The following is a 25,622-nucleotide window of genomic DNA, read 5'->3' as shown; positions in this document are numbered from 1 at the left end:
GTTGCTTTCATGACTTCATGACTTTCACATGTCCATCCATTCGTCCATATTCAAGCTGGAGCCCTAAACAGAGCTTTAGAAGCAAGACTGAGAGACGTGTACCTATCCATTTGCACAGCTGTCACGAATTTGACCTCATGAAATGTCTCACGAACCACCTGTAGTCAGTGCAACACGTGGTCCAAATATTCGAGGGTCTGAGCGCAATTCAACAATTGGGTGAGCGCGCGCGGGTGCGGAAATAATCACAAGTGCAAGTGCCGATAGCGGCCTCAGTTAGGTAAAAGTCAAGGTAGTCATATGAATTCAGGGGCAGAAAGACAAGCAAAGAAGCTTAGAGGTCGTTAGAAAAGTACACACTCCTCTCTGGGAGTGTGATGGTTGTAGTAGATTGTTGGTCTATCTTGAAAAAAGAAGTAGAATCATTTCCCATGATAACAAAATGCCGTGAGTCTGGGATATTGTTGAATCATCGCCAAACGCCGACGCTAGATGCATGCATAGCACGTTACAGCCAACCCGAGTCTATGTTGAATACCCCCTTAACACATTGCCTCAAGTGTGGCTGACCTGCGCTCCAAAAAAATAGGTGAGCCGCAGGGTTTGATGCAGGTTTCCCTTCCCAATTATAACACAGACGCCGTGCCTCCATAAGCTCTATTCACACAGAGTCTTACATTAGGCTTTTAGAAAACATGAAGAGCCCACCATGAATTGAAACAATGTCATGACACGTTTAGAACTTGAGCTCCTTGGGCTGCTCCCAGGTGAAGGTCTGGTCGCTGAAGTGACCGTTCTTGGCAGTACGGTTGTAGATGGGGTTGGTGAGGTTGAGCTCCTTGACAATGACACCGGGACGGAGATCGAAGTTCTTGCGGATGATCTCGACAAGCTCCTCGGAGGACTTGTCAGAGGTACCGTAGTGCTCAACGAAGAGCGAGAGGGGCTCGGCAACACCAATGGCGTAAGAAAGCTGAACGAGGCAGCGGCGGGCGAGGTTGGCCTTGACGAGGGACTTGGCGATCCAGCGGGCGAGGTAGGCAGCGGAACGGTCGACCTTGGAGTAATCCTTTCCGGAGAAGGCACCACCACCGTGGGCGCCCCAACCACCGTAGGTGTCAACGATGATCTTACGGCCAGTGAGACCGGCGTCACCCTGGGGACCACCGATGATGAAGAGACCTGAGGGCTGGATGTGGTAGACGGTCTTGTCGTCCAAGTACTTGGCGGGGATGACCTTCTTGATGATTTTCTCGAGAATCTCCTTGCGGAGCTCCTCGGTGGTGATGTCGGGAGAGTGCTGAGCGGAAACAACGACGGTGTCAACACGCTTGGGGATGACGGCACCGTTGTCGTTCTCGTACTCGATGGTGACCTGGGTCTTGGTGTCGGGTCTCAACCAGGGAAGGGAGCCGTCGTTTCTTGACTTGGTCATCTCGGCGTTGAGTCTGTGGGCGAGCTGGATGGTGAGGGGAAGGAGCTCGGGGGTCTCGTCAGTGGCATAACCTGAGATGATGGATTAGCGCGCAACTGGAGCAAGCAGAGTGCTAGACAACCTACCGAACATGATACCCTGGTCACCGGCACCGAGCTTCTCAAGAGCCTCCTCGTAGTGGAGACCCTGGGCAATATCGGGCGACTGCTCCTCAATGGCAACGAGGACGTTGCAGGTCTTGTAGTCGAAACCCTTGTCGGAGCTGTCGTAGCCAATGTCCTTGATGGCCTGACGGATGATCTTCTGGTAGTCGAGGCGGGCCTTGGTGGTGATCTCACCGAAGACCATGATCATGCCGGTCTTGGTGGCAGTCTCGCAAGCAACCTTGGAGAGGGGGTCCTCTCTCAGGCAGGCGTCGAGGACGGCATCTGAGACCTGATCGGCAATCTTGTCGGGGTGACCCTGTGAAGTGTGTCAGTACTGTGTGCTAGAATGAGGACAGAGTGCAGAAGGGAGCCGAAGCCTGCGGAGCGAGTACACAGAAGTGCTGCCGAGGCCTGTAACGACCAAGGAAAGTATGAGGCTGAGAGGGGAGCTGCTTACCTCACCGACGGACTCGGAAGTGAAGAGGAAGGTGTTACCCTTGATGTTTCCGTTTGCGTGAACCATTGTGAATAGGAAGGTGGGGGAGGGGCACAGAAAAAGATGCAGGTGAAAGGGAAAGAGAGAGAGTGTCGGAAGTCAATCGTCTAGGGGGGACAGGTGACTCTTATGGAGGGGATGGTGAAGAGAGAGGAGGGGAGACAGTGGAATGCGTTGAAAGAAAAGATAGTCCGTGTCGGGCTGGGGCAGCAGCAGATGGGGCTAGAGACCAGATTGGATTTTGCGGCAGGATTTGCAGAAGCCAAATGCCGAAGCCAACATGACGCGATTTATACACGCCTTGGCGCAAATTTCCCGCGACCTGAACAATATCAACCCATAATTCTGGAAGGAAGCGTTCCCACACGCGTGCCGTCAAAGAACACCAGCATAATCCCGCCATGTCCAAATACGGTGTGTTGGCCATCGGTCCTGCCGGCGCTGGCAAAACCACCTTCTGCTCGGCCTTGATTGGTCACCTGAAGAACTCACGTCGCTCATGCTTTTACATCAACCTTGACCCGGCCGCCGAGGAGTTTGTCTACGAGCCCGATCTCGACATCAGAGAGCTCATTACCCTCGAAGATGTCATGGAGGAAATGCATCTCGGTCCCAACGGTGGTTTGATCTACTGTTTCGAGTTCTTGCTGGAGAACATGGACTTCATCACCGACCCGCTGGAAGAGGTGGGTGAAGAGTACCTCATTATCATCGATATGCCTGGTCAAATCGAGCTGTATACCCATGTGCCCATCCTGCCTAGTCTTGTCAAACATTTGACCAGAGGGAGTCTTAATGTCAATCTCTGCGCTGCCTACTTGCTCGAAGCTACCTTTGTCGTAGATCGCGCAAAGTTCTTTGCTGGAACTCTCAGCGCCATGAGTGCCATGCTCATGCTTGAGGTGCCTCACATCAATATTCTGAGCAAGATGGATCTCGTCAAAGGCACTGTCGCAAAGAAAGATCTCAAACGTTTCATTGACCCAGATGTCAGTCTGCTTGATGAGGATCCGACCACTGGCCTGTACTACCAAGAGACCGACGACCCTGACGATGTCACCGACTCCCAAAGCGTCATGGCAGGTTCTTCGTTCAACAAGCTGAATCGCGCCGTTGGTCAGCTCATCGACGACTTCGCTATGGTTTCCTTCCTCAAGCTCGACGCCCAAGACGAAGACAGTATCGGTGCTGTGCTTTCCTACATCGACGACGCCATTCAATTCCACGAAGCTCAAGAGCCCAAGGAGCCCAATGACGAGGCTCAGGATGAAGAGATGGCCGAAATGGGTTGAAGCGGATTTGCATTCGCTAGCCCTTGAACACAATCAAATTAGCCGACTGAAGCGGACTCAGAACTGCGAGATCAATAGCCTAGACTGGCAAGTTCCGCCATTATAGGAGTCGCCATCTCACAGACACGAACAAAATGAGCCGACGTCTTTGATGACCTTCGGTGGGTTTCGGCGACTTTCTGTGACCCCACCATTATACAAGGAGAGGTTCGCTGCAGAATCGTCAGGCGCCTGAAAATCAAGAACCTCACGTCCGTCGAGGTTTCCCGATACTCGGAGTACAAACGTCCGGAAGACAATCAACGGACGGACGTACAAGAATTCACATGCTCTTGGGACAATTCGATACGGAGAAGGTCACATGGTATAACAGATCAATCAAACCAAAATTTCGAGCTTTCGAGCGGCCCATCACGTGTTCCTCAGATACGTTTCCCTTCCGTGTTGATGGTACTGTCTCTTACTTCGTGATTGATTATCTCGCGTTGAAGATAATGTTCCAGGAGCACGACTCCAAAGCTCTAAGTTCTTTACAAAAGCTCTTTCGCAAGCTGAAGTGCATTAACGACCAACTGGTCTCAGCCATATTATCTAGAGCTTCTTCCTTGTTAGTAGCTTGGAGAGGACAAAATCCCTAGTTTCACCCCACTGTCCTCGGCGCATGGTCAACGAAACCACGAATCTTGATACATCAAATGTTTAACAGAGGTTCCACAACCTCTTTCCAATACCAATCTCGCGCGATCACGAACTCCTCCCGTTTGAACAGGGCCTGATCTACTGTATCAACATTCCATCCAAAGTCCAAGTAAATATTCTTGATCTTTCGCGTAGCTTTCCAAGCCTTGTATTGCGCACGCCAGTGGTCTTGATCTGTTATGCTCCAATTCCCTCCAGAAGGTGGTTGGCCACCAGACTTGGAGAAGAAGTCGTGATTAAAGTCGGTCCCGTGAGGTGTGACTATGTACTTGAGGGTACGGTTGTCGTTGATCAGCTTGCTCAACGCCTGACGAGGAGGCTGTCCTTGTACATGGTAGTAATCATCAACCTCGTCAGGATTCTCAGCAGGACACCATGCATATATCAGTGCTAGATCACACGTAAGTTGTCAGCTGTCAAGGCTAGAACACACAATGCTTACTCGTGTCGGTATCATAGATGTACTCTGTGCCTTGACCTAATTCGCCGTATGTCAATCGCAGTGCAGTGGGAGGCATCATCTCATCGTGTAGCATCTCGCGCAATGCCTCGAAGCTGCCTTCATCAACGGCGCTTAGGTACGAGACCGGGTATGTGTTGGGTAAGAGTTCGAGTGAGCGGTCGTACAACTTGACCTCAAGATAGGGTAGATCACACATCAATCGTACGGTCTCTGGCGCGTACCCTACTGCACGGGCAGCTTCGACGTTGATGTTGGCATGAGGAGGGAAAAGAGGCGAGCAGTGGGATACAACACCAAGCGCGTCGAGCAGGTCATACAGTTCGGTCAGGGTAGCAATTAGCTCGCTGTGTGGTGATTCTGTCATACTTCCGCGATTCTCGTGATTTAGGTTATGAAAACGGATGGTCAAAGGGACAAAACACGGCTGCATTGCTGAATATACGCGACACGCGTTCTCGAAGTGTGGAGAAACTTGAAGGAGATGACGAAAGTTGCGAAATCGAGCGACTGAACATGTGTTGTGTCTGCAGATTACTTGACTTACCACCACGTAGCCGAGCATTAGTACCTTGTATCTTTGCACGATCCTACATGAAATCGTCCTCCCAGTCAGAGTCGCGATTCTGGTTGCTGGATGCCATGACCTGTTCTTCTGCGTTCCAGTCGTCATATGCGTGGTCTCGTTGGTATGCCAGCTCTTTTCTCTCTCTTGCAATGCGAGCCTCTTCCTTTGCCTGTTGGTATCTTTGTTAGCCAGTGTATCATACTCGTCCCAGATCATCTCTCGACGCACTTTTGCAGCAATGACAGTACGATCCTTCTTTCTAAGCTCTTTCGCTCTGTCTTCCTTCTCTTGTCTGAAGTCGGGGAACTTCTCAACCTTTGTCTTGTTCAGACGATTGACTATAGGGTTCTCTCTCTTGGCGACGTAAACGCGCTTGACTTTCTTCTGGTCCTTGAAGCCGACCTGGCCGGTAGCCATGCTTCCATCCTTCTTCAGGTTCGACCATGGTGTATAGATGATGGTGACGTTGTCCTTCTTGTTGCCTGCGTTTGTCCATCTCAGTCCCATTCTCTTGAAGTGTCCAGGCATGCGTCCTCACCCTCAATCGAGTTGGCCTTGGTCAGTTGAGCGCAGTCTTCCAAGAGCGGCTTTGGTATATCCTCCCATGACTCTCCATCAGGAAGACGCACGTAGACGTGAGCACTTGAGAGATTGTCGACGTGAAACTGTTGTATTGTTGTATCAGATAGACATTCGCGAACATGGCCGGTATGTGTCTGTCATACCCAGACATCCTCTTCAAATCCGTACGCGATCAGGTCCTCGTCTTTAGTCCAGTCAGCGACTTCCTCGTATGTTGAATGCGACGAATGATTGCTGACTTTCGACCTTGTCCTTGCCCATGTAGATGTACGCCGATGGCGACGTCACGTTGCTTGTGAAGTAGTAAACCATCTTGTTCCTCTACGATTATGATACTGAAACGTGTTACAGGTCGCAGCAAGCAGATACACGCAGTAGTGAGCAAGAAAGATTGTCGCATCACAAAGTATTTTGGCGGAGCTTTCCGCACCTCGGTCATCGACCGACCATTTTCTTGGCTCTCAGAACTCACCATTTCATCGCCTCTTCAGAACCAACATGTCTATTGGTGACGGATACTGGCAATGCTAGAAAGAGTTGGCTTCTCACGATCATGTCTTTTGCGACAAAGTAGAGCATATAGCACGACATCATCTTCCCTAAGAGATGTCCCTATCCTCCAGGACGCCTCTCTAACCACATTCCGGAATCACGCATTTACTCCAGCGGTACCATCGCTATTGCCCAGAGGAGCATTTTGTTCGATTCCGGCAACGAAGAGATGGTTCAAAGAGTCTTTAGAGCGCGAATCTCAGCCAGGTCTCGATACTATATATTTGAAGAAATGGGGCTCGACCATCGTTCCTCTGGAGATCACAAACGAAGGTGGTCAATTTACTCAAGTGCATCAACCTCTTCAGTTCTTCCTTGAGTATGTCACATCTAGACACGTTCGTAGGTGAGATGCCAGAATTTCTGACCATCAGCAGTGCATCAGAGCTAGAAACCAAGGCTAGCGTCTATCTGGCCCAGGCTTCTTTGTCTGACCTACCGTCATCGCTGTCGGAAGACTTACCTACGCCGGAACTTGTGTCCAAAGCCGGTAGAGGTGATATCTACGACACGAGTATTTGGTTGGGTCACGCGCCGACTTACACACCTCTACATCGCGACCCTAATCCAAATCTGTTCGTACAGTTGGCTGGCAAGAAGCAAGTTCGTCTCTTCAAGCCTGACATGGGTAATGCGATCTTCCATCATGTTCAAATCACTATCGGAGGAGCTGCAAACGCGACCATTCGAGGCGCCGAGATGATGGAAGGTGCCGAGCGCAAAGCGCTGGAACAAGCGGTTTGGAGTCCGTCCTCCGCCGCCTTTTGGTCATCTGAAGGCCTGCAATGTGAAGTTGGTCCGGGAGATGCGCTGTTCATCCCCAAAGGGTGGTGGCACAGTATCAAGGGTGTGGGCCAGGGTATGATTGGTTCCGTAAACTGGTGGTTTCGATGATTTGATTTATTCTGGATTGTTGGCTATCCTGACTCGATTCTGTTGACTATCCTGTACCAAACTTACATCTCTGAAACGATTATGCAATCGCTCTGTGCAAATTGCATGGCTTTGAGGAAGCCGGAAAAGTGTGAGTATGATGATTAAGTATCTTCGGGCATCACTGAGATACTGAGTCTCCATAGTCAACACCTGCCAAAAAAGCACAACGATAGGGCCTCTTCGGGACGACTGCCGAATCTGATACTGTGACACCTTGTAACAATCAACATTAACTTCAAACCGTTTAGCTTGGCGACTTTCGAACCAGGCCCACTAGGCTTCCACCCCAGCCGGGCCAGTTTCATGTATCATCAACATTTTTTGTATATATATCAATCGACAACCGCGTGATATCTGTACTCTAGTTACCGCTAGCATGTCTTTTCTCACACGGCCAGACGTTCTCGCTACAGCAGCAATAGGCTACCTCGCCACAGTTCGCTACTTCCGCAACCAACGCAAAACTCAAAAACATCAGCTCTACAAACACGATGACCTTTCTGCAATAACTCTGGAGGACGCACAAGAGATACAACTTTACCTCTACGAACTCGAGTTTCCATTCATAGCGCAAAAGGCACTAGAGTTTGCTTTGTTCCGCACTTATGGCATCCCTTCCATCAGTGGTTTGCTTATGCACACAAAACAACTATCCTCGAAAGCACACTCCTCAAAACGAATGACTGATACATCAATCCTTATGCTGGAAACTATCAAGAATCCTCCTGGAAGCAAGCGGGCGACTGAAGCGCTGGCGAGGACAAACTTCTTGCATAGTCTTTACGGTGCCAAGATTTCGAACGATGATATGCTGTATACCCTGGGCTTATTTTTGCTGGAGCCCGTTCGCTGGATCAACAAACATGAGTGGAGGCAATTGACTGATACGGAAATTGCTGCTATGGGACTGTTCTGGTTGAAGGTTGGTGAAGGCATGAAGATTGACGTCTCTTGTTTGCCTGGACAGAAGAATGGGTGGAAGGACGGACTGCAATTCATGAAAGAGCTGGAGAAGTGGTCTGACGATTATGAGGTGAAATATATGGTGCCAGCTGAGAGTAATAAGTTGACTGCTGATCATACGACCGATCTTTTGCTGTATGCTGTTCCTGATGCTTTCAAGGATGCAGGTAGGAAGGTCGTAAGCGCTTTGATGGACTCACGATTGCGGAGAGCTATGTTGTGAGTGTTTTCTAGCTTTGAACTTATCTCATGGATGACTGACACGTCAATCACAGGTACAACAATCCGCCAGCCATGCTCCAATGGCTAGTGGACACGGGACTTGCGACTCGGAAGCTGATTCTACGACACCTCGTCCTACCACGCCCATTCAGTCGGCGCAAGCAAATCATTGCTGACAATGTCAACGAGAATGGTAAAATTCACAAGCTGATTTGGGACACGGAGCCTTGGTAAGTCAATATCAATCTCGGCGTACTTTTGAGATGTCAAACGCCTGACTTGCAGCTTGTAGGTATGTCGAGCCAACCTTTGCAAACCGCTGGTGTCTCCAATCATGGATCGACTGGCTAGCTGGAAGACCGATACCCGGCGATGAAGGTGACAAGTTCTTCCCCCAAGGCTACAAATCTGCAGTCATGGGTCCTGCTTTCCTCGCAGGCAAGGGGCTCGCACAGGCAGAGAAGGACGAGGAGCAAATACGAAACATCATGAGAGCTGATGCCACGATAGCTGGCTGAGTATATGCTGGTCAGATGCTGTGATCGATAGATGTTTACCCAGTGGTCTCTTGCCCTCACCCAGTAATTTTATGGCCGAGCAATTGTAAAACAACACATCGAAATAAGCAACATCCATGATATCTCGAGACTAAGGTGTCCATCTGAAACATCCTCGGATAATCTTCAGCTGATTGAACTACCCGTGATTGCCTCAGCTGAGCATCTTTCGAAGTTCTGAGAAGCACCGTCCCCTCTTCTCCCAAGTTATCGGCTGAGATGTTTCAATTCAATGGAGGCTCATTTGTCCATCGCTATTGGTGCTCTATTTCTTCTACGCTGCGTCAGAGCCTCGTGCACCGAGTCCCGTATCCTCAAAATCGAGAAGCATTGATTTGTTGTTCGAGTGACGGATTGCAGACAACAGTCGGAAGGCACGATGATGCTTGAAGCTCCTTACGGTAGCAGTGGAAAAGCAGTGTTCGTCGTTGTGTCTAAATTCCGACTTGGACTTGAAGATGTAACTCCAGGGGCTCTCGTCCGTCGAATGATGTTTGATCGTCGAATAGTATACTGAGCGAACCCGGAGACGAATATGTCCGATACAACAGCCATCTGACTCAGAGTGGAGTTTCGTGCTCATGAGTGACTGAAAGATCTCAATGTCTCGTGCTTGATCTGTATCGAGATTCGTGAAGTATCAGTAGAATTTCAGATGTCGAATAGTGAGACCCAAACGTCGAAGCTCAAGAGGTGTCTGGAAGACAGCGAATTACTGAGCCCTACTATCCCTCAAGACAGTTTTGACCTGGAGCGTTTTATGCTAGCATTGTCTGATTCCGGTTCGACAACCAGACAGACCCTCGCTGGCACCCATCATCAACGATAAGAGAGGGTAATAAGAGAGGTCCACAACACATAATACCATCGACTGCATCTCCATCTCCCATACTTCAAGACGTGATCATCAACTCTCTTCATCTGCCGTGACTTGACACCCGCTCTTAGCATACCTCGAGACAGGCAAAACGTACCACCAACTTTCATCAAGTAGCAAAAAGGAAACCATCGCAGCGAGCAGGATTCGAACCCACATCGCCCCATGTGGTAGTCCCCCAATGCCGAAGCATTGGGTTATCATAAGACCGGAGTGGGGAATCCTCACCATTAGACCATCGCTGCTGGTATTGGTGAATGATGAATGTGGGATGATTATACAGGTTGGGGCCAGATGGACGCGCGATTGTGCTCTGCATTGGGCTATTGGGTAGGGGAAGGGTGGATGTGCCTTCCTGACTTGATTCTATTGAGTAGATACATGGCGTGGTGACTGTTTTTGGATATTGCAGTGCTTCTCGATTTGTGATATCCCTGCAGCATATGCTATCAAGCCGGTGAGCTGGGGTTCTACTTTTTCGACGCTCCACGATTGATGTACTACGTGAATCGGCTGCTGTAAAAATGCACAGTTGAGTTTCAAGATGTTAGAATTGTTCATGGAAGCACGTTATTACTATCACAAGCTAATCTCGCACAACGACCTGAAGTCACTAACCCATTGTATACTAATCTCGTACATTTTATTTGGAATCACTTCCATATACCCCGCTTAGATGTAGTCGCGATCAGCGTAACTCTGGATGAGACCCTCAGGCGTGGCAGGATATTCCTTGAGAACAACTTTATCACCCTCGATGAAGGTGTTGGCCTGCACAAAGACCTTGCGTGGGGGGGCCGCGGCCAATACAGCAGGTCTGACCTTGTTGGCGAACCACTCATCGACACTCGTAATACCCTCATACAGCTCCTTGCCGGCCTTCAGGTCTGCGGTAGCCTTGTATACCTGTAATTTCTGCAAGAATTTCTCAACGGCAGGGCGACCGTGCGTAGCGATCTTCGTTCTGTCGAGCTTGATGGTCAGATCGCTAAGATCGTCCTTCGTATAGTCGAGCTTGCAGAAGTCTGGCTCGGAAAGGAAAACCTTGAGGATAGCGTGACGAGCTTGCATATGTGCCTGACCCCACTTCTTCGCGTCGACATTGTAAAACTGCAGTGCAGCCACACCAGCACGAGCCATCGACAGGTAAGCGGCGAAAAGGACGTTTCCAGACTCTCCGTGAAGGTCCTCTTCTCCATTACCGAAGCCGAAAATCTGTAGAATGCCGTAGTCAGGGCAAAGTGCCATAGCAACGCACTCTGCTCTGCACTCTTCGTAACTAGGACCCATACCACCAAATACTGAGCCCCATGTCTCGCCAGGCTTGTAGTACGAGGTGACAGGTTTTCCCGTGATGGGCGAGACGGGTGGGTTCTTGTGGTCGAAGTTGAACTTGCCAGGCTCTGTTTCCTGCAAGATCTTACCACAACCATGGCCAAGTAGCTCGTGGAGGCCAACCTGAACTTCGAAAGCGGCATCGGCATACTTCTTGTAGACCTCCATGTCCTCATCCTTGATGAATGGAATCTTCTCATTTGGGGGCTTGGCCGAAAGCACGTTGGACAGACTGACGTTCTTGAAACCACCTTGAGGATCCTGTCGAACACTATCATAGTTGGGAATGTTGATACCGGCAGGGATTCCAGATCCGGCAAATGTCAGGACCTCAAGTGCAGTAAAATCTGGAGCAACGAAGGTCTTCTCGAATTCAGCAGGCCACGGCAGTTTCTTGATGTTCTTGGGTGCCTCGGCGACAAGGTGGGCGAAAGCCTTGGTGCGTTCCTTGTTGACCATGGAGACGAACCCTTCCCATTCACCGCGGATCCCATGTGGATCGCGGTATGTCTCAATGAACCCAATATTTGACTCGACGTCAGGTCCCCTGTCCTTGATCCAGTGGCGCTGTGATTGAACGTGTGCGGTCATGGATCCAGTCTTGAATGACTTGATGTACTCGCTGTGCATGTCGCTCTGATATTCGTTGGCTGAATGCTCTTTGGCTTGAACGAGGAAGGAGGCAATTTTCTCCATTTCCTTGGCATGGTCTCCATAGACAAGAGTAATCTTCTTGCCCTTGACAGGCTCAGTATCTAAAGTGAACGACTTCTCTGACACGTCTCTCTCAGACTTGGAGGGATCTGCGACTGCGGAGGCGATAAGAAGCTCGAAGTCTCCCGGCGAAAGCTTCTTCAGGCGTGTGTTCTCGGGGAGAAGGTTTCCGTTCTCCTTGACAAAGTCTGACACAGCAGCAATTTCTTCCTTGGTGATTTCAGGAGACTCTGGGTAATAGGTAGTAAGATGCTGGGGTGGGTAACCAAGGTGCATAAGGTCTTCAACCTTAGTCTCATAGAAGGCCTCCTTGCAAAGCTCATAGTGTTGAGATGCGTCAGACACTTTTCCAAGAGCTGCGAGCTTCTCAGGAGATAAGCGAGGGATGAACTTGGAGTCACCGAATGACTTGTAATTGCCAGCGTTTCCGAGGAACTGCGCGGCATAGTGTAACCAGTGGTTCATCTCCTCGTCGTTGAGGCCGGTCTCAGACTTGAGCTTCGAGTAGTCACCATTGCAGTGCTTATGTAGACTCAAGATGAAGTCATAGATGGGTTCGGACTCAGGGGAAACCTGTCTGAGGACTACTCTTGTACCAGCGAAACATGCCTTACTGATGTAGTGCGAATAGAGCTGTTCGGTCTTGCCAAGTGCTTCGAAATGCGGTTTGATAGCCAGTGGAACGACAGATGGCGGACTGTCGGCAAGATACTGCTTCTTCTTCGATGGATCCATGGTGACTTGCGTAGATGTTTGGTTGATGCTAACGTTGTTGTACACAGGTGGGAGATGGCCCGCTTGACACCTTGCAACAACGCGGAGTGACTGCCTAAAGTCGGTATCTCGGCTGATCTACGCCGACCAGGGTCACCTTCTGAGATTGCTTTTCAAGCTTGTTCAAGTAGGACTCACGGTGCTGTTACACTGATGCCGAGGTAAATTGGGCAGCCCATACTGTCCTGATATCCAACATTATAAGCCCGAGCGTCGCCAACGAATGGCATGACCTGAGATCATTGAAATAAATGAGTAGATACCTTGTCGAGGCAGGCCATACGCAACCCGACGGAAGAGATTTATCGGACGGCACCCAACACTCAATCTCCCTCCAAGCATGGCTGCTGGAATAGTGTGGTTCGATGCTGATAAATACCGCTCTACGAGTGAAAAGACGGAAGTGCTCTTATGCAATGATAACGCTGCCCTGCTGGCCTGGCGACATCTTCTCACATTTCCTTCTGCTTTGGGACAAGAAGTGCATCGCGCTAAGGGACAGTTTCACCGCGGAACGGCAGCTTTCGCATGGAGCTTCCCAAAAGAATAACGTGGGGGGTCGGCCAAACTTTTGAGATTTTGGTGACAGGCAAACTGATCTCTCAGCGACGGCCCTCTTTTCTGATCATAGTCATTGGACTACAGAGTCGCAATTAAAACGCAGCACTTGAACAAGATGATTGTTGGGCCAGGTCTTGTGATATGGCCATTTCCTGCTGCTGAAAGAGTGGGCAAGGAGTAGTTAGTACATGTAAAATGGTATACGGAGATAGGCGTACGAGCCCCGCGACCCTGATTGCAGATCTTGGACTCCACTGTGCCACCGGCCACTTCTGTAGGCTTATCTTTCTTCGTCGCTCCTGTCATATTTTATAAGAGGCTTCGTTCTTCTGACTATCCTTACCTTGTTCTTTCGCATCCCACATCCGCACCATGTCTCTTCAAGAAAGCAGTACATCATTGCCTGTTCGCAAGTCGAAGTCGGTGGAGGCACACCCTCTTGCCCCATTGTCAGCACAGGAGATCCAATCAGCAGCCTCATTGATTCAGAAGCAATGGCCAGAGAACACGGATCTCCAATTCAAGGTCCTCACTCTTGAGGAGCCGGCGAAGGCTGAGATGATCCCCTATTTGGAGGCAGAGTTCCAGGGTCAAGGTCTTCCCAGCATCGATCGTAGAGTGATGATTGCATACTATATCCGCAAGACTGTAAATACCAAGAGCATTGAACGCGTGTATCGATACTGACGCTGTGATCAGAACAAGCTACACGAAGCCATTGTCAACCTGACGACATCGAGCGTCGAGAGCAACGCAAGACTCGGGCCCAACGTACACGCCGCAGGAGATGGAGAAGAGATCTTGGACATTGAGAAGTTGGCCTTGGAGGACGAGGGTGTACAAGCAGAGATTGCCAAGTTACAGCTTCCCGAGGGCACCGCTGTTGTCTGCGACCCCTGGATCTACGGCTCTGACGGTGTTGGTGACGACGAGCGCATGTACCAATGCTTCTTGTACATGCGTGACCCCAACAACACTGATGAACTCGACTCCAACCACTATGCCTTCCCTCTGGCCATCTCCCCGGTTCTCAGTGCCGATCAACGCAAGGTCATCCGTATCGACATCATGCCTACTGGCAAGGACAACACCATCAAGCCCACACAGCCCTGGAAGCCTGTTCCTGCCAACGAGTACATCCCAGAGGCCCAGAACCTGCGCACCGACTTGAAGCCTCTGCAAGTCCTTCAGCCCGAGGGTGCCAGTTTCAGCGTCACTCAGGAGGGTACTTCCCACACTCTCGAGTGGCAGAAATGGTCCTTCCGCGTCGGCTTCAACCAAAGAGAAGGCATGGTTCTGTACAACGTCCGTTACGATGGTCGCAATGTCTTCTACCGTCTGTCTCTGTCCGACATGTCCATCCCTTACGGTGACCCTCGCCACCCCTTCCACAAGAAGGCTGCTTTCGATCTTGGTGATGTTGGTGCTGGCATCATGGCTAACGACCTGAAGCTGGGATGCGACTGCCTCGGTTCAATCCAGTACCTCTCAGGACTTGTGTCCAACGACAAGGGTGAGGCTGTCGAGATGCCCAACGTCATCTGTGTCCACGAGCAAGACGGCGGTATTGGCTGGAAGCACACCAATTACAGAACCGGCCGTGCTGCCGTCGTTCGCAACCGTGAGCTTGTTCTCCAGAGCATCATCACTGTTGCAAACTACGAGTACATCCTGGCTTTCATGTTCAACCAAGCAGGTGAGATGACCTACGAAGTCAGAGCTACTGGTATTCTTTCAACTCAGCCCATCGACGACGGTATCAGTGTTCCTTGGGGTACTGTCGTTCACCCAGGAGTCCTCGCCACTCACCACCAGCACATCTTCTCCCTTCGTGTTGATCCTGCCATTGACGGCCACTCCAACCGTCTTGTCTATGACGAGGCCCTTCCCATGCCTCGCAGCGACTTCAACCCTCACGGCACAGGCTACTATACCGAAGAAACCATTCTCTCTCAATCAGGTGGCTACGATCTTAACCCCGACACTAACCGCACCTTCAAGATTCAGAACAACAATGTCCGCAACCCCATCAACGGCAAGCCTGTCGCCTACAAGATCCACGCTCCCACCTTCCAAAAAGGTCTCGCCGACCAAGACAGTTTCAACTACAAGCGTGCCGAATTCTCCGCCCGCAACATCTACGCTGTCAAGCACCGCGACGGTGAACTCTACGCTGGTGGAAGATACACAAACCAATCTCGCGGCGGCACCGGTGTTCGCAGCTGGGCAGACCGTAAGGACAACATTCTCGACGAGGATCTCGTTGTCTTTGTCCAATTCGGCATCAACCACGTTCCTCGCATTGAGGACTTCCCCGTCATGCCTTGTGAAATCATCAAGGTGTCGCTCAAGCCCGTCAACTTCTTTGACAAGAATCCTGCTTTGGATGTGCCACCAAGCACTCAGGAGTTCAACAAGAGCACTTTGCTCAGTGAGACGCACAAGCAACCTACTGTTGAGGGAATTGTTGGTGCTTCTGGCGATGTGTGCTGCAAGACTACCACTGGTAGCAAGTTGTAAATTTCTCGTGTTTGATGACAGATGACGATATCACGATAGTTTGGGAAACATGTAGAATGGGGGTTGTTTGCATTTGCACATACTAAAATCTGCTTCACTTCTTTGCCTCGTACACCTTCTCGCATTTCCCTCACACGTGACCCCTTCTGCTTGCATTGTATAATCTGGATTTGTGTAACGACTAGGCACTGTCCGGATCATCATCGCTGTTGAAATTCTCATTGGCCAAGCAGTTCATTAAGCACTGCATGTCCCTGGTGTTCTCGTTCCATGCGGCCTGCATACTCGCAACCCCTCAAGAAACACCGAGACCCGGGTCCAATCGGCGGCATTGACCGGGTCGCAAAGTGAAGAGGGATGAAGTCAGCAGCAACCTCTTCGAGTCACCGCAGCACTCCTTAAATACAGTCACAGTCATATCGTCAGCAGATCGCAGATGAAGCATCTAGTACGCGTGGTCGTTGACCTAGGTATCGATGCGGCGTACATGCAATAGGTGAGGCGGCAAATCAGTATGTGATGTCCAAAAGAATTCTTTTGATGGGATGGAAGCTGAGGTGGTTGTTGATCTGAGGTAAATTTGTCTTATATCGCTGTTACGGGACAATCTTCAGGTTAGAGAAGAGTTATCTCATGGAAAAGTTTCGAAATATGCAAATCTGATCACGAACAAGTGCTATGTCTTTGTCCAAAAATGCTGTAGGCGCGTCCACCTATTTTGTATTCCGAACAGGTTTTATATAATGTGAAAGAAGGAAGGTGTGTTTTGTGCGAAGCTGCCCAAATGGACAAAAAGGAGTCCAACTCAAAACGTCTGCAAATGGTTGAAAGAAAGGAAATGGTCAACACCTCCTTTTACTCCACCCCTTGCACTTTCTTATTCTACAAGTCTCTCCTGGCATCAAGACCCACCTGCTGCCGTGCTGCCTCCTCCAGGCGGTTGTCCAAAAGTAAAGCCGTTTAGGAGACAGTGATGTCGGCAGAGCCTGAGGACTGGTAACCCTCAGTAGCGACAATCTGGTAGTTGTGCTGGCCGAGCTTCATGCCCAACTTGCTCCATGCGTTGAAGTGGTTGGCGGTGGTGACAGTTCCAGAGGAGCGCTTGTTCTTTCTGATACTCCAGTATTGATTGAAAGTGGCGGTTCCCTGGATAGAAGGCTGGTTTGTGCGAACACCCTTGTAGATGTCGTAGACACTGCCATCAGAAGTGACGGTGCCCATGTGCTGGAGACCACTGCCGGGGTTGTAGGTGCCGTAGGACTCGAGAATGTAGTACTCGACCAGGGAGTTGGTGGTCCAGCCGTAGACGGAAAGGTAGGAGTTTCCCTGAGGGGAGTAGCTACCCTTGAAGTTGATGTTGCGGGCGGAACCAGTTGCCCAGCCCTTGCCAGCGACAAAGTTGTTGCAGTTTTGCCAGGAAACGGAGTATTCACCGGCTCCCTTGTTATTGTAGTTTACAGTACCTCCCCCTGCATTCCAGAAGCTGTAGTAGTAGCCGTTGTTCTGGCCAGTACCGGCAGGGGTGGAGCGCTCGACCAGCGAGGAGAGACCGTTCTCAGAGACGGGTTCGGCGACAGGGGCTGCCAGAGCGGTGACGAAAGCCGAAGCGGCGACGAAGAGAGAAGAGAAGTGCATGATTGCAGTCTTGTCTGTGCAAAAGAATGATTGTTTGAGTTGGAAGAGAAGAGAAAATGTTGTTGTGATGAGAAGTAAAAGTTAGATGGGAAAGCTACCCTTCTTATATGCCCTTCTTTCCTTGTCGCATTACCTACGCCGATCCAGTCCAGGCTCGAGAATCACACACGAAGGCTATCTTGATCAGGATGGCGACATGTTGAGTTGGACTCGTTACGCTGGTCTGTAACACATAGACGAGAAGGGGGCCAAGCTCACTCCACACAGTTCACCCATCTGAGGCAAGCACATACCTATCGGGCTGATTTTAAGCCTCGCTGCCAATTTTGCCTATTCTGTTAGTGCAATGGATCGGTCCGGGGGAGTGATATGTAGGGATCATCTAGATGCCCCTGCTTTTAGACCAATATCTTGTAATTCAGGCTGCTCGGGGGATGAAAGCGACAGAGGTTCGAGACCGCTCTCTTCTCTCCATCTCTCGTACGCACACCCTCCCCTGTCTCACATCAACGCAGATGGGGCTTGTGGTTCTTGGGGTGTTTGTTCTCGAGGTTTGTGCGGGGTGGAAGGGTCGCTTCGCCAAGATGAAACAAATGGTACGGCCGAGAAGCATCCGACGAGCCAATGACATCCTTCGACGGCAAACGACATCCTGTAGATGGAAGGCGAGTGTGATGGTGATGCTGACGATGTACGGTATCTTGTGTGACGTCCATCATTTACATTCCAGCCATGAGATCACAAGGTGTTAATGCTTTCAGTCGTGGACACGCACACCAATATCCCTAGCGAGAAGAGGCTTGTCAGCAAGACGCTGCCATCTCGCACCGACCGCATCCTCTCCATACAGACTTGAATCGCCAGACGGCCGTCAAATCTCCAAACACAGGTTCAGGCCATCACGTTGACATTTCGAACAACCCGCTGAACCCAGCTGCTCACGGCAAGCAACGGATGCAAGATAGACAGCTTGTTGCAGAATCTCGCATCGCGTCGCCCCTGGTCCGCGCATGTCAAACTCACCCGAACTGACGCGAACCCGGCCGGAAGCTCTGGACGCCATGCGCAATTTGAGGTGTGTTTCTGGCTTATTGAGCGGAGACTGCTTCTGTGACAACGAAAGAGCAAGTGTCACCAGAGCATGTAAGTGATAGAGTGCTGTTTTCTTAAGAAAGCAGAAGACATTTGCATTGGGAGGAATCATTCTGGTACTCGAATCTCATCAAGGAAGATTGCACTCTGGATGTGGGTACGACAACGTCATGTGTCCGCATACCATCAAGGCCGCCTCTCGAAACTTGACTGGGAAGTGCTGGATGTGCTAAAACATCAAAGGGTAGAGTGGCACTTTCCGAAAGAACGACTTTAGCCGGGAAAGACAGCACGACCTGCTGATGTGCCAAATTTCCTCTCACCATCTTCATAATCAAGGCGAGACAAAAGCGAGCTGTCGAGACGCGTAAAATATCACATTGGTGAGTGTAGCGCAGGGATTCGATGAAACGTGATATCTCGACGGCATTGCTGCGAATCAAGATAGCATCATGTCTTGATACAGCTACAGGTTTGGCGGTATCCCGCACACACGAGGAGGGAGGAATACATCAACGCACATCGATGCGTATAAGATCTCGCTAATTCATGACAACATAATATCTATGTTTATATCCTTCATCACGGCTTCCCAATCCCAGGCATCATCGGCACCATGTTCGGCGTCCATCCTCGACCATACCTCCCTCAAGATCGCCTTCGCATGCACAATGCTAGCTCTCTGATTGCATGCTTGCATGTCTTCAAAATTCTCCAGCACCAGTCGTCGCTGAGAAGGATCAAATGCCGCACAACCGAGCAAAAACAAAGGTGGCAACAGCACACCACAAATCCAGCTTTTGCTACCCTCGTTCCTCGTGACATCCCTTAGCGCATGCGCCGTATAAGACAATCCCTCAGAGACGACCTGTGCGAGTTCCGGACTCGCCCTTGAAGGCTTGATAGTGCGATAGAGGTACACATATGCACTCTGCCGATATACCAACGAAGACCAGTATTGTGGAGTATTGGGCTGGAGACGAGACTGCCACATGCGTAGTTGTGTTTCAACAGTCAATGCCAAGCTAAGCAGTCGCTCATCCTTGAACCATCTCGAATTTCCAGAGTGACGGTGGAAGCGTATGCCATCACGGACCTGCTGTGTACGCATCATGGGCTCCAGCAGTCCATGCAAGATTCCATCCACGCAAGCCTCCGAGAAGGTGCCTCGTTCCCCTGTTTCAGGATTTACAACTTCCGGGGTCAAGGCCACGACATTGACAGGGCGGATAACAGAGAGCATATTGGCGAGATTATGATAGAGCAAGAATTGACGAGCGAAACTCTGCACGTCTGCGCTCAAATCTCCACAAGTATCCACAAGTCTTTGTGCGGCCAATAAATGGCATCGATAGCTGCCATGTGTTTCTCCTGTAATGATCGCCTCTTGGGCGAGTAGGATTGTTTGCAGCATGATGCAGTCTCCGTTTTGGGTAGAGTTGTTGGAGCTGTATGTTTCGACACCTTTTCGTAAAGTCGATACGGCTTGGTCGAAGTGGTGGCTGTGGCGGACGATGATTTCTTGATCTAATGTCGGCTGATGAGCCAGGAGGCAGGAGGCTGAAAGGCAGAGTAGCGAGTGCATAAGACCAGTGTTCGCAATCGCCATGTCAATCACGAAGCCGTCGAATGGATTGTGTGTCTCGGAGTATATGTTCAGAGCTTGAGCAGCGTGGGTGATGAAGTATGAGAGGAGTTGTGAGTCCAGGGGGTTGTCTATTGCGTTGATGATATTTGGGAGTTCGGGTATGCTCAAGGCTGGAGTCAAAAGGTAAGTCCCCATGTGTACATAAGCCTGATGACGAAGACATACCAGAGCCCTTGCTACGAGCCCCTTTCCTCCATGGCTTTCTTGTTTCATACCCACCGCAGAGGATGTTGTTCTTTGCGCAATTCTGACCTAAAGCCTCGTTAGCACATGACACTTACTGACATATCTAGACCGAGATGACAGAAACTTCAGACCATCTTCATAGCCACATGACTGCTTTGCTAAGATGGAAGCTACTCGTCGAGAATTATGTAAGGAGATGGGAATCTTACAGCCCGGCCTCGCCTCGTCGCACTTCTTTTTTCGACGTCGGCAAGTCTTACCTGGAAGGAGTCAGCAACATCCTGGAAGGCCTTTATGATTGGTGTGTACATACATCCAGTCTTACTCCTCTTATGCAGCTCAACACTGGTACTCGGACTCAAGCTGTCTGTCGGTTCTGGCTTGGCTCTCATGGGAGATGACGAAGAAGGATCTGCCATCCTCGACTTCATCCTACGTCGGTATGATGTTGCAACGATGAACAAGGGTGGCGTCGAATGTAACGACGACTCAACTTCCGCCTTGATAATCGGACTGAGAGTCATGAGAGTATGTGTATGCACCATATCACAAAGCCCAACAACAAGAGGAATCAGGGAGAGAGATATAAACACCGATCAGATGGTCCGGTGGCTTCCTGTGGACACGGATCATGGAAGCCGATTCTTTCCTCTCATGCACGGCACGGTGTTACGAATCAAAAACAGCCCCCCTTCCCCAAGTCTTTGCAAAAACGTGCCCTGACGAAATGCAAAGAATCTAGAAGAGGTTTACTGGCCCTCCTCAACACCACCCCCTGGGCAGCCAGAACAAAAGGGACGCATGACTCCCGAAACTGCATGACAGAAGAATAAGCTCAACAAAGCAGAGTACCCTCAGACAGGAGAAAATCGCCGACACCGAGTGTAAGACATTTTCTCTTCTTGCATGATCTTTGACCATGTCGAGCCAATTGCAAGGCCCGCCAAGTATAGCAACAGGAAGCTCTGTAAAGTGCACGCTAACCACCTTCCGTAAGAGAAAGTCTGGCAAGAGTAAGATATGTGGACCAAGGCAGACAATCTGGACAAGAAGCTACCGTTTGCAAACGTCATCTACTCTGAATGATCGAACCTTGGGACTGGGTCGAGATGCTAACATCTTTTCCAGAATTTTGGGGAAATCGACCATCGCATTTGTCACGATAGATGGACATCTGTGCCACAAGGAAACGTACATCCCAAACCTCAAATGGCCTTCCACAAAGGGCCTCTAAACCAGGTTCGTCACCCCATGTCACGGTCCCTACTCCTATCCCGTCAGCGTTCGAAACTTCATCGGGCGTACGACATGCAGCTAAACCGAAGCGTTGGAGACCCGGCATTTGAGACTTGCGCATTTCTTGTTTTGCAAGGATGGGTTGGTAGGAATACAAAAGCACCATTGGTTGGGCGTCTCTTGTAAATGCTCCGTGTTGGCTGCAGATCGCTCGTCCCGAAGCCTTGGGTCTGGGAGACGTTGGGCTTGCATATCACGAAACTACGGGTGCGCCTGTCCGAGAAGATTTTCCAACACGAGACGGCAGATCATCCTTGGTGCCCGACGGCCGGTACTCGTAACGCTTACCGCATGTCCCAACACTTGTAATAGTTGCATCGCGGATGCGTTTCATACATGTCCAAGGAGCGTCGAGTCATGCCTCAGCCCTGTCTGATACGCCACGGCGCGTTCTGTTTGGTTTGTCGATGATATCTCCGGCGCTCGAGATAATCTGCCGGCATCGAGACAGCTGGGACGCACTTGCTATCCAGATTGGTAGTAGCCAATGCCTGAGTCAGGCTTTCTTGTGTCGTTCGCTGCATGTCAACAACGTCGGCCCGCTCGGCCTGATACGTGCCTCATGCACGACAGGTTATGATAGCCTGTCTGTGTACAACACCAGAATAAGAAGAATATTGAATAGCTTGACTATTTGCTGCAATGCAACGCTCAGCGCTGATTTCACTCGTAATAGGATTAATAGTTAGACCTAGGCTGGAATAGATGATACCCCTGAAGAAGAAAATTCGACTGCACATCAGTCATGCACATCCTGCTTGCGTATACGCTCTGGTTGAGTCCGCATGGACACTATCAGACAATGCCATAGATTCTTTTGGCGATGAAGTAACTGGTCATTCCGAAAGCGATCAGACCAGCCGTAAGACCCCAGAACCAGGTCAGATCGTCGCCGTCTTGTCCTGGTACCTATGCAAATCATCAGTCTGTATTCTCAATTGGGACATGCAAATCAATATGGCATACCTTAGTGTTCATTCCCCACATTCCGGTGACGATGTTCATAGGAAGAACGATAGTACCAAGCACAGTGAGCTTTCCTAGAACGTCGTTGGTCTGTTCTGCACGCTCGTTCATTCGGATGTTGATCTGGGCAAGGTAATTGCCATGTGCTCTCGAGAGCAAGCTGAGACGTATGTTAGTGGCTGCAAAAAGGAGGACCATGTTCAGTTGGAACTTACTTCTCGTAATGTGACAAGTTACCCGTCATGGTGGCAACGTGATCTTGGATATCGCCAAGATACAGGCCAATTTCAGACCTGGGAGCGACCTCCCAATGTTCGTTACACCTCTTGGCAAAGCCCTTGATGACATCTGCCTTGTTACCAAGGAGTCTGTAAAGACTCATAACCTTCTTTCTGCAGTTTCCGACACGGCGCAGCATATCACCACCACTGTCACCAGCAGTGCGTTCTCCCTTTTCGGATTGATTATCGCTTCCGGCGACCTTGTTCATCTTTTCATACTCAAGCTCCTTGGCCTTTGCACTATTTTTGGCCTTGTCGTCTGAGTTCTCTTCGGAAGAATGCAAAGCAAGGATCTCGTAGTCAATCTCGTCAACCTCGTCTTCAATGACCTGGACTAACGGAGCGTACACATCTGTAATGTCATCAATGATGGCGTATGAGATCCAGTCTGCTGTCGGAGACATGTAGTCGTTGAGTTGACGAATACGACGACGGACGTTGGCAGGGTGAGGTGTCATGGAAAAGTGGAAACTGATGACACCGTCCTTGAAAACGACAACGTACATGTTGACAGGCTCCATGTAATCCTCGTTGTCTTTGTCTTGCTCGAAACTGCGATAGTTCACAAAGTAGTAGCTTTGGAACAGCTCGACCTTTTCGCGAGGTTCCTGCATCATGATATCCTCTACCGTCAGCTGATGAATGCCGAATGACTTTGCCAGAATCTTCATTTCCGTCTCAGACGGACTGAGGACATCAAGCCAGAATGTGGGGCGGGGACCGTAGCGTTTCTCCTTGAGTATGCGGGGACGAGATCCGGCGGGAGTAGCTGATGCAGAGCGGTCTTGAGCCTTTCCATCACCAGCGACTGAGCTCATCCTCGACTCACGACCTGAAGGCAGTTCCTGTGGGGGATGATCATCTTCGTCGGAACTGCTGTCGTCGCTGAGCTCCGGTGGGTCGGGGTTGAAGAGCTCACGGAAGGTGGCGCCAAATTGACGGAGCTCTGATATAGTCCTGCTATGGATGGTGCCATCGAAAGTTTCGTTAAAGTAGGTGTATCTGTATGGAGCGTCGTCTTCCTCACGATGCCATTGAGTCTTTGCGGGACGAAGGCGGCCGCCAACCATGACAGGCTCGCTGATCTTCTTTGAGCGAATCTGCTCGGTGTGGTCTCTTTCCTCCTTTTCAATGCGGCTCCACTCATCCAGAACATCAAGGTCGGGCCATTGACGATGGCGTCTGCGACGACTAGTGCGGCGTTGGCCTTGGTCGGTAGGTGTCAGGTCGTCTTCACCGAGCTCGGACTCGGCGATGTTGCCAGGGTAGCAGACGTCGTTCTCGGCCAGGTTAGCAAGAGTGCGTCTACGGCCGTCGGCACCGGGAGTGGGTGGTGATGAAGAAGGGAAGCGATCAGAGTTGTTATCACGGTCAATGTTGATGATGGCATCACGGTTTTCGGATGACGGGGAGCCTGAGAACTCCTGAGCAATCATGACATCGTCGAGCGTTCCCAGCTTAGGGGAGCCTGGCATTGATGGAGGGTTGTTGACATCGTAATCGTCGTCGCTATCGCTTGGGTATCTGCCCTTCTTGCTGGAGGTGCGGGAGGTGGCCGATTGTCTGCGACGGGTGCCACCATAGGCACGGTTGCCGGATCTATTGCGTTCGATAGGAGGACGGTCGTAGTAGGACTGGGAGATGAGGGGGGTACGATCGGTGACAGCCTCTTCATCTTCATCGTCGCTATAATTCATCTGTCGAGGCTTCACTGGGCTTGACTGAGAGATGGCATGCTGTGAGTTGCGCTGGTTCCGCGGGAACAGACCGCCGTTGTTTCTCGAAGCCTGTTGGATGCTTGCTCGGCGGGGACGGATGGGTTGGTGTTCACGGTGATCGAGAAGAGCGTCGCTCTCCAGGCTGGTGTTGCTCCGGGCTGCCGACTTGAGGCGGTAGAAGCTGGTCTGGTTTGCCGAAGGGCGGCTGGTCGTCAAGGATGGTCGTTGGCCCTGGTCCTCGTCGCGTTCGGCCACGGTGGATTCGGAAGGAGCGGCGAAGCTCTGTCTGCGGTTGCGACGCTTCTTACCCGCGCGATGGCGCTTCTTCTTGCTGCCACCCGTTCCTGATGAGTTTGCTGCTCCGTCTCGAGTCGAGCTTGCCTCCTCTCCGACTGCCGAGGCGTACGACCTCTGGGGCGCCTTTGGCTTGGCCATAGCCGCCGGTCCGGCAATGTCTGCGATCGAGTTGCGCGGATCCATCAATGCTTGACAGTCGTTGGTAGGATGTGCAAGGGAAAAGTCAGCATCACCACCCGTCAATTGTCACATCAATTCACGAAGACGTCCGTGCCCGAGAGCCTCTGACGTACCTGCCTCAAGCCGTTCTCCACATCTCTTGGCTCGCTTCCCCATTCGGTACCATCGCACGTGAGCACATCTATCAATGCCCTGGTAGCTCCGGAAGATAGATCTTGATTCAACTCGAGTTATAGTACAAGATTGATGAGACCCCTTCAACACATGGAGTCGTTGAAAACATGTATCTCGGTGCCATCGCTCCGAGTCCAGAAAAGTTAGTGCCTTAAGACAGCCACAGTCGTGACAGTGTTTCGCACAAGAGGAGGAGCTATGGTATAGGCTGACTACACCATTAATGATACATGTGCCCAAAGAGACTTGGTGCTAAGCTTTATCATTGTAATTATCCAGATCTTCAATGGCCAGAACGTAACATCGGCTTTCGTGTCAAGGACATCAATCTGCAAATCCAAGCCAATGCAAAACCCAAAATCGATATTGTCTCGCACTACAAGGCTTACTGAATTCGTGTTTACTATAACAACTTCTCAAGCCTATAGAGGATTGGTGAACGGTACACCAATCACTATGC

General features: G+C 50.6%; 12 protein-coding genes across 12 annotated transcripts; 4 read left to right on the top strand and 8 right to left on the bottom strand.

Moving 5' to 3' along the window:
* Nucleotides 1–726: 726 nt before the first annotated feature.
* On the bottom strand, nt 727–2,247 carry AUEXF2481DRAFT_35409 (uncharacterized protein). The gene is made up of 3 exons (XM_013492676.1): nt 2,039–2,247; nt 1,561–1,897; nt 727–1,506 (listed from the first exon to the last, which is right to left on the bottom strand). The coding sequence occupies exons 1-3, from the start codon at nt 2,102–2,104 to the stop codon at nt 737–739; spliced, it is 1,173 nt and encodes a 390-aa protein (XP_013348130.1). The 5' UTR covers nt 2,105–2,247; the 3' UTR covers nt 727–736.
* Nucleotides 2,248–2,478: 231 nt separating this feature from the next.
* Nucleotides 2,479–3,369, top strand: AUEXF2481DRAFT_996 (uncharacterized protein; the record flags this gene model as incomplete). The annotated part of the gene is made up of 1 exon (XM_013492393.1): nt 2,479–3,369. One exon carries the CDS (start codon nt 2,479–2,481, stop codon nt 3,367–3,369), a length of 891 nt encoding a protein of 296 aa, XP_013347847.1.
* A 691-nt stretch (nt 3,370–4,060) lies between these two features.
* Nucleotides 4,061–4,895, bottom strand: AUEXF2481DRAFT_995 (uncharacterized protein; the record flags this gene model as incomplete). Its single annotated transcript, XM_013492392.1, has 2 exons — nt 4,061–4,458; nt 4,511–4,895. 2 exons carry the CDS (start codon nt 4,893–4,895, stop codon nt 4,061–4,063), a joined length of 783 nt encoding a protein of 260 aa, XP_013347846.1.
* Nucleotides 4,896–5,118: 223 nt separating this feature from the next.
* Nucleotides 5,119–5,990, bottom strand: AUEXF2481DRAFT_994 (uncharacterized protein; the record flags this gene model as incomplete). The annotated part of the gene is made up of 5 exons (XM_013492391.1): nt 5,119–5,265; nt 5,325–5,578; nt 5,635–5,761; nt 5,822–5,862; nt 5,918–5,990. 5 exons carry the CDS (start codon nt 5,988–5,990, stop codon nt 5,119–5,121), a joined length of 642 nt encoding a protein of 213 aa, XP_013347845.1.
* Nucleotides 5,991–6,156: 166 nt separating this feature from the next.
* Nucleotides 6,157–7,381, top strand: AUEXF2481DRAFT_35406 (uncharacterized protein). Its single transcript, XM_013492675.1, has 2 exons — nt 6,157–6,549; nt 6,608–7,381. The coding sequence occupies exons 1-2, from the start codon at nt 6,203–6,205 to the stop codon at nt 7,122–7,124; spliced, it is 864 nt and encodes a 287-aa protein (XP_013348129.1). The 5' UTR covers nt 6,157–6,202; the 3' UTR covers nt 7,125–7,381.
* On the top strand, nt 7,187–9,034 carry AUEXF2481DRAFT_35405 (uncharacterized protein). Its single transcript, XM_013492674.1, has 4 exons — nt 7,187–7,254; nt 7,310–8,348; nt 8,405–8,581; nt 8,644–9,034. The coding sequence occupies exons 2-4, from the start codon at nt 7,543–7,545 to the stop codon at nt 8,867–8,869; spliced, it is 1,209 nt and encodes a 402-aa protein (XP_013348128.1). The 5' UTR covers nt 7,187–7,254; nt 7,310–7,542; the 3' UTR covers nt 8,870–9,034.
* Nucleotides 9,035–9,609: 575 nt separating this feature from the next.
* AUEXF2481DRAFT_180030 (uncharacterized protein) lies at nt 9,610–10,012 on the bottom strand. Its single transcript, XM_013492942.1, has one exon. The coding sequence runs from the start codon at nt 9,950–9,952 to the stop codon at nt 9,728–9,730; it is 225 nt and encodes a 74-aa protein (XP_013348396.1). The 5' UTR covers nt 9,953–10,012; the 3' UTR covers nt 9,610–9,727.
* Nucleotides 10,013–10,085: 73 nt separating this feature from the next.
* On the bottom strand, nt 10,086–12,794 carry AUEXF2481DRAFT_35404 (uncharacterized protein). Its single transcript, XM_013492673.1, has one exon. It carries the CDS (start codon nt 12,567–12,569, stop codon nt 10,458–10,460), a length of 2,112 nt encoding a protein of 703 aa, XP_013348127.1. The 5' UTR covers nt 12,570–12,794; the 3' UTR covers nt 10,086–10,457.
* A 664-nt stretch (nt 12,795–13,458) lies between these two features.
* AUEXF2481DRAFT_94060 (uncharacterized protein) lies at nt 13,459–15,802 on the top strand. The gene is made up of 2 exons (XM_013492884.1): nt 13,459–13,817; nt 13,869–15,802. Exons 1-2 carry the CDS (start codon nt 13,542–13,544, stop codon nt 15,687–15,689), a joined length of 2,097 nt encoding a protein of 698 aa, XP_013348338.1. The 5' UTR covers nt 13,459–13,541; the 3' UTR covers nt 15,690–15,802.
* An 847-nt stretch (nt 15,803–16,649) lies between these two features.
* AUEXF2481DRAFT_990 (glycoside hydrolase family 11 protein) lies at nt 16,650–17,324 on the bottom strand (the record flags this gene model as incomplete). The annotated part of the gene is made up of 1 exon (XM_013492390.1): nt 16,650–17,324. One exon carries the CDS (start codon nt 17,322–17,324, stop codon nt 16,650–16,652), a length of 675 nt encoding a protein of 224 aa, XP_013347844.1.
* A 1,421-nt stretch (nt 17,325–18,745) lies between these two features.
* Nucleotides 18,746–20,982, bottom strand: AUEXF2481DRAFT_179909 (uncharacterized protein). Its single transcript, XM_013492941.1, has 4 exons — nt 20,564–20,982; nt 20,460–20,510; nt 20,230–20,316; nt 18,746–20,174 (listed from the first exon to the last, which is right to left on the bottom strand). Exons 1-4 carry the CDS (start codon nt 20,793–20,795, stop codon nt 18,964–18,966), a joined length of 1,581 nt encoding a protein of 526 aa, XP_013348395.1. The 5' UTR covers nt 20,796–20,982; the 3' UTR covers nt 18,746–18,963.
* A 1,359-nt stretch (nt 20,983–22,341) lies between these two features.
* Nucleotides 22,342–24,991, bottom strand: AUEXF2481DRAFT_988 (uncharacterized protein; the record flags this gene model as incomplete). Its single annotated transcript, XM_013492389.1, has 3 exons — nt 22,342–22,455; nt 22,513–22,672; nt 22,728–24,991. The coding sequence occupies 3 exons, from the start codon at nt 24,989–24,991 to the stop codon at nt 22,342–22,344; spliced, it is 2,538 nt and encodes an 845-aa protein (XP_013347843.1).
* Nucleotides 24,992–25,622: the final 631 nt, after the last annotated feature.

This window comes from Aureobasidium subglaciale (assembly GCF_000721755.1).
Source record: "Aureobasidium subglaciale EXF-2481 unplaced genomic scaffold scaffold_1, whole genome shotgun sequence".
NCBI classification, from domain to species: domain Eukaryota; kingdom Fungi; phylum Ascomycota; class Dothideomycetes; order Dothideales; family Saccotheciaceae; genus Aureobasidium; species Aureobasidium subglaciale.
This window is presented reverse-complemented; position numbering and strand designations above follow the sequence as displayed.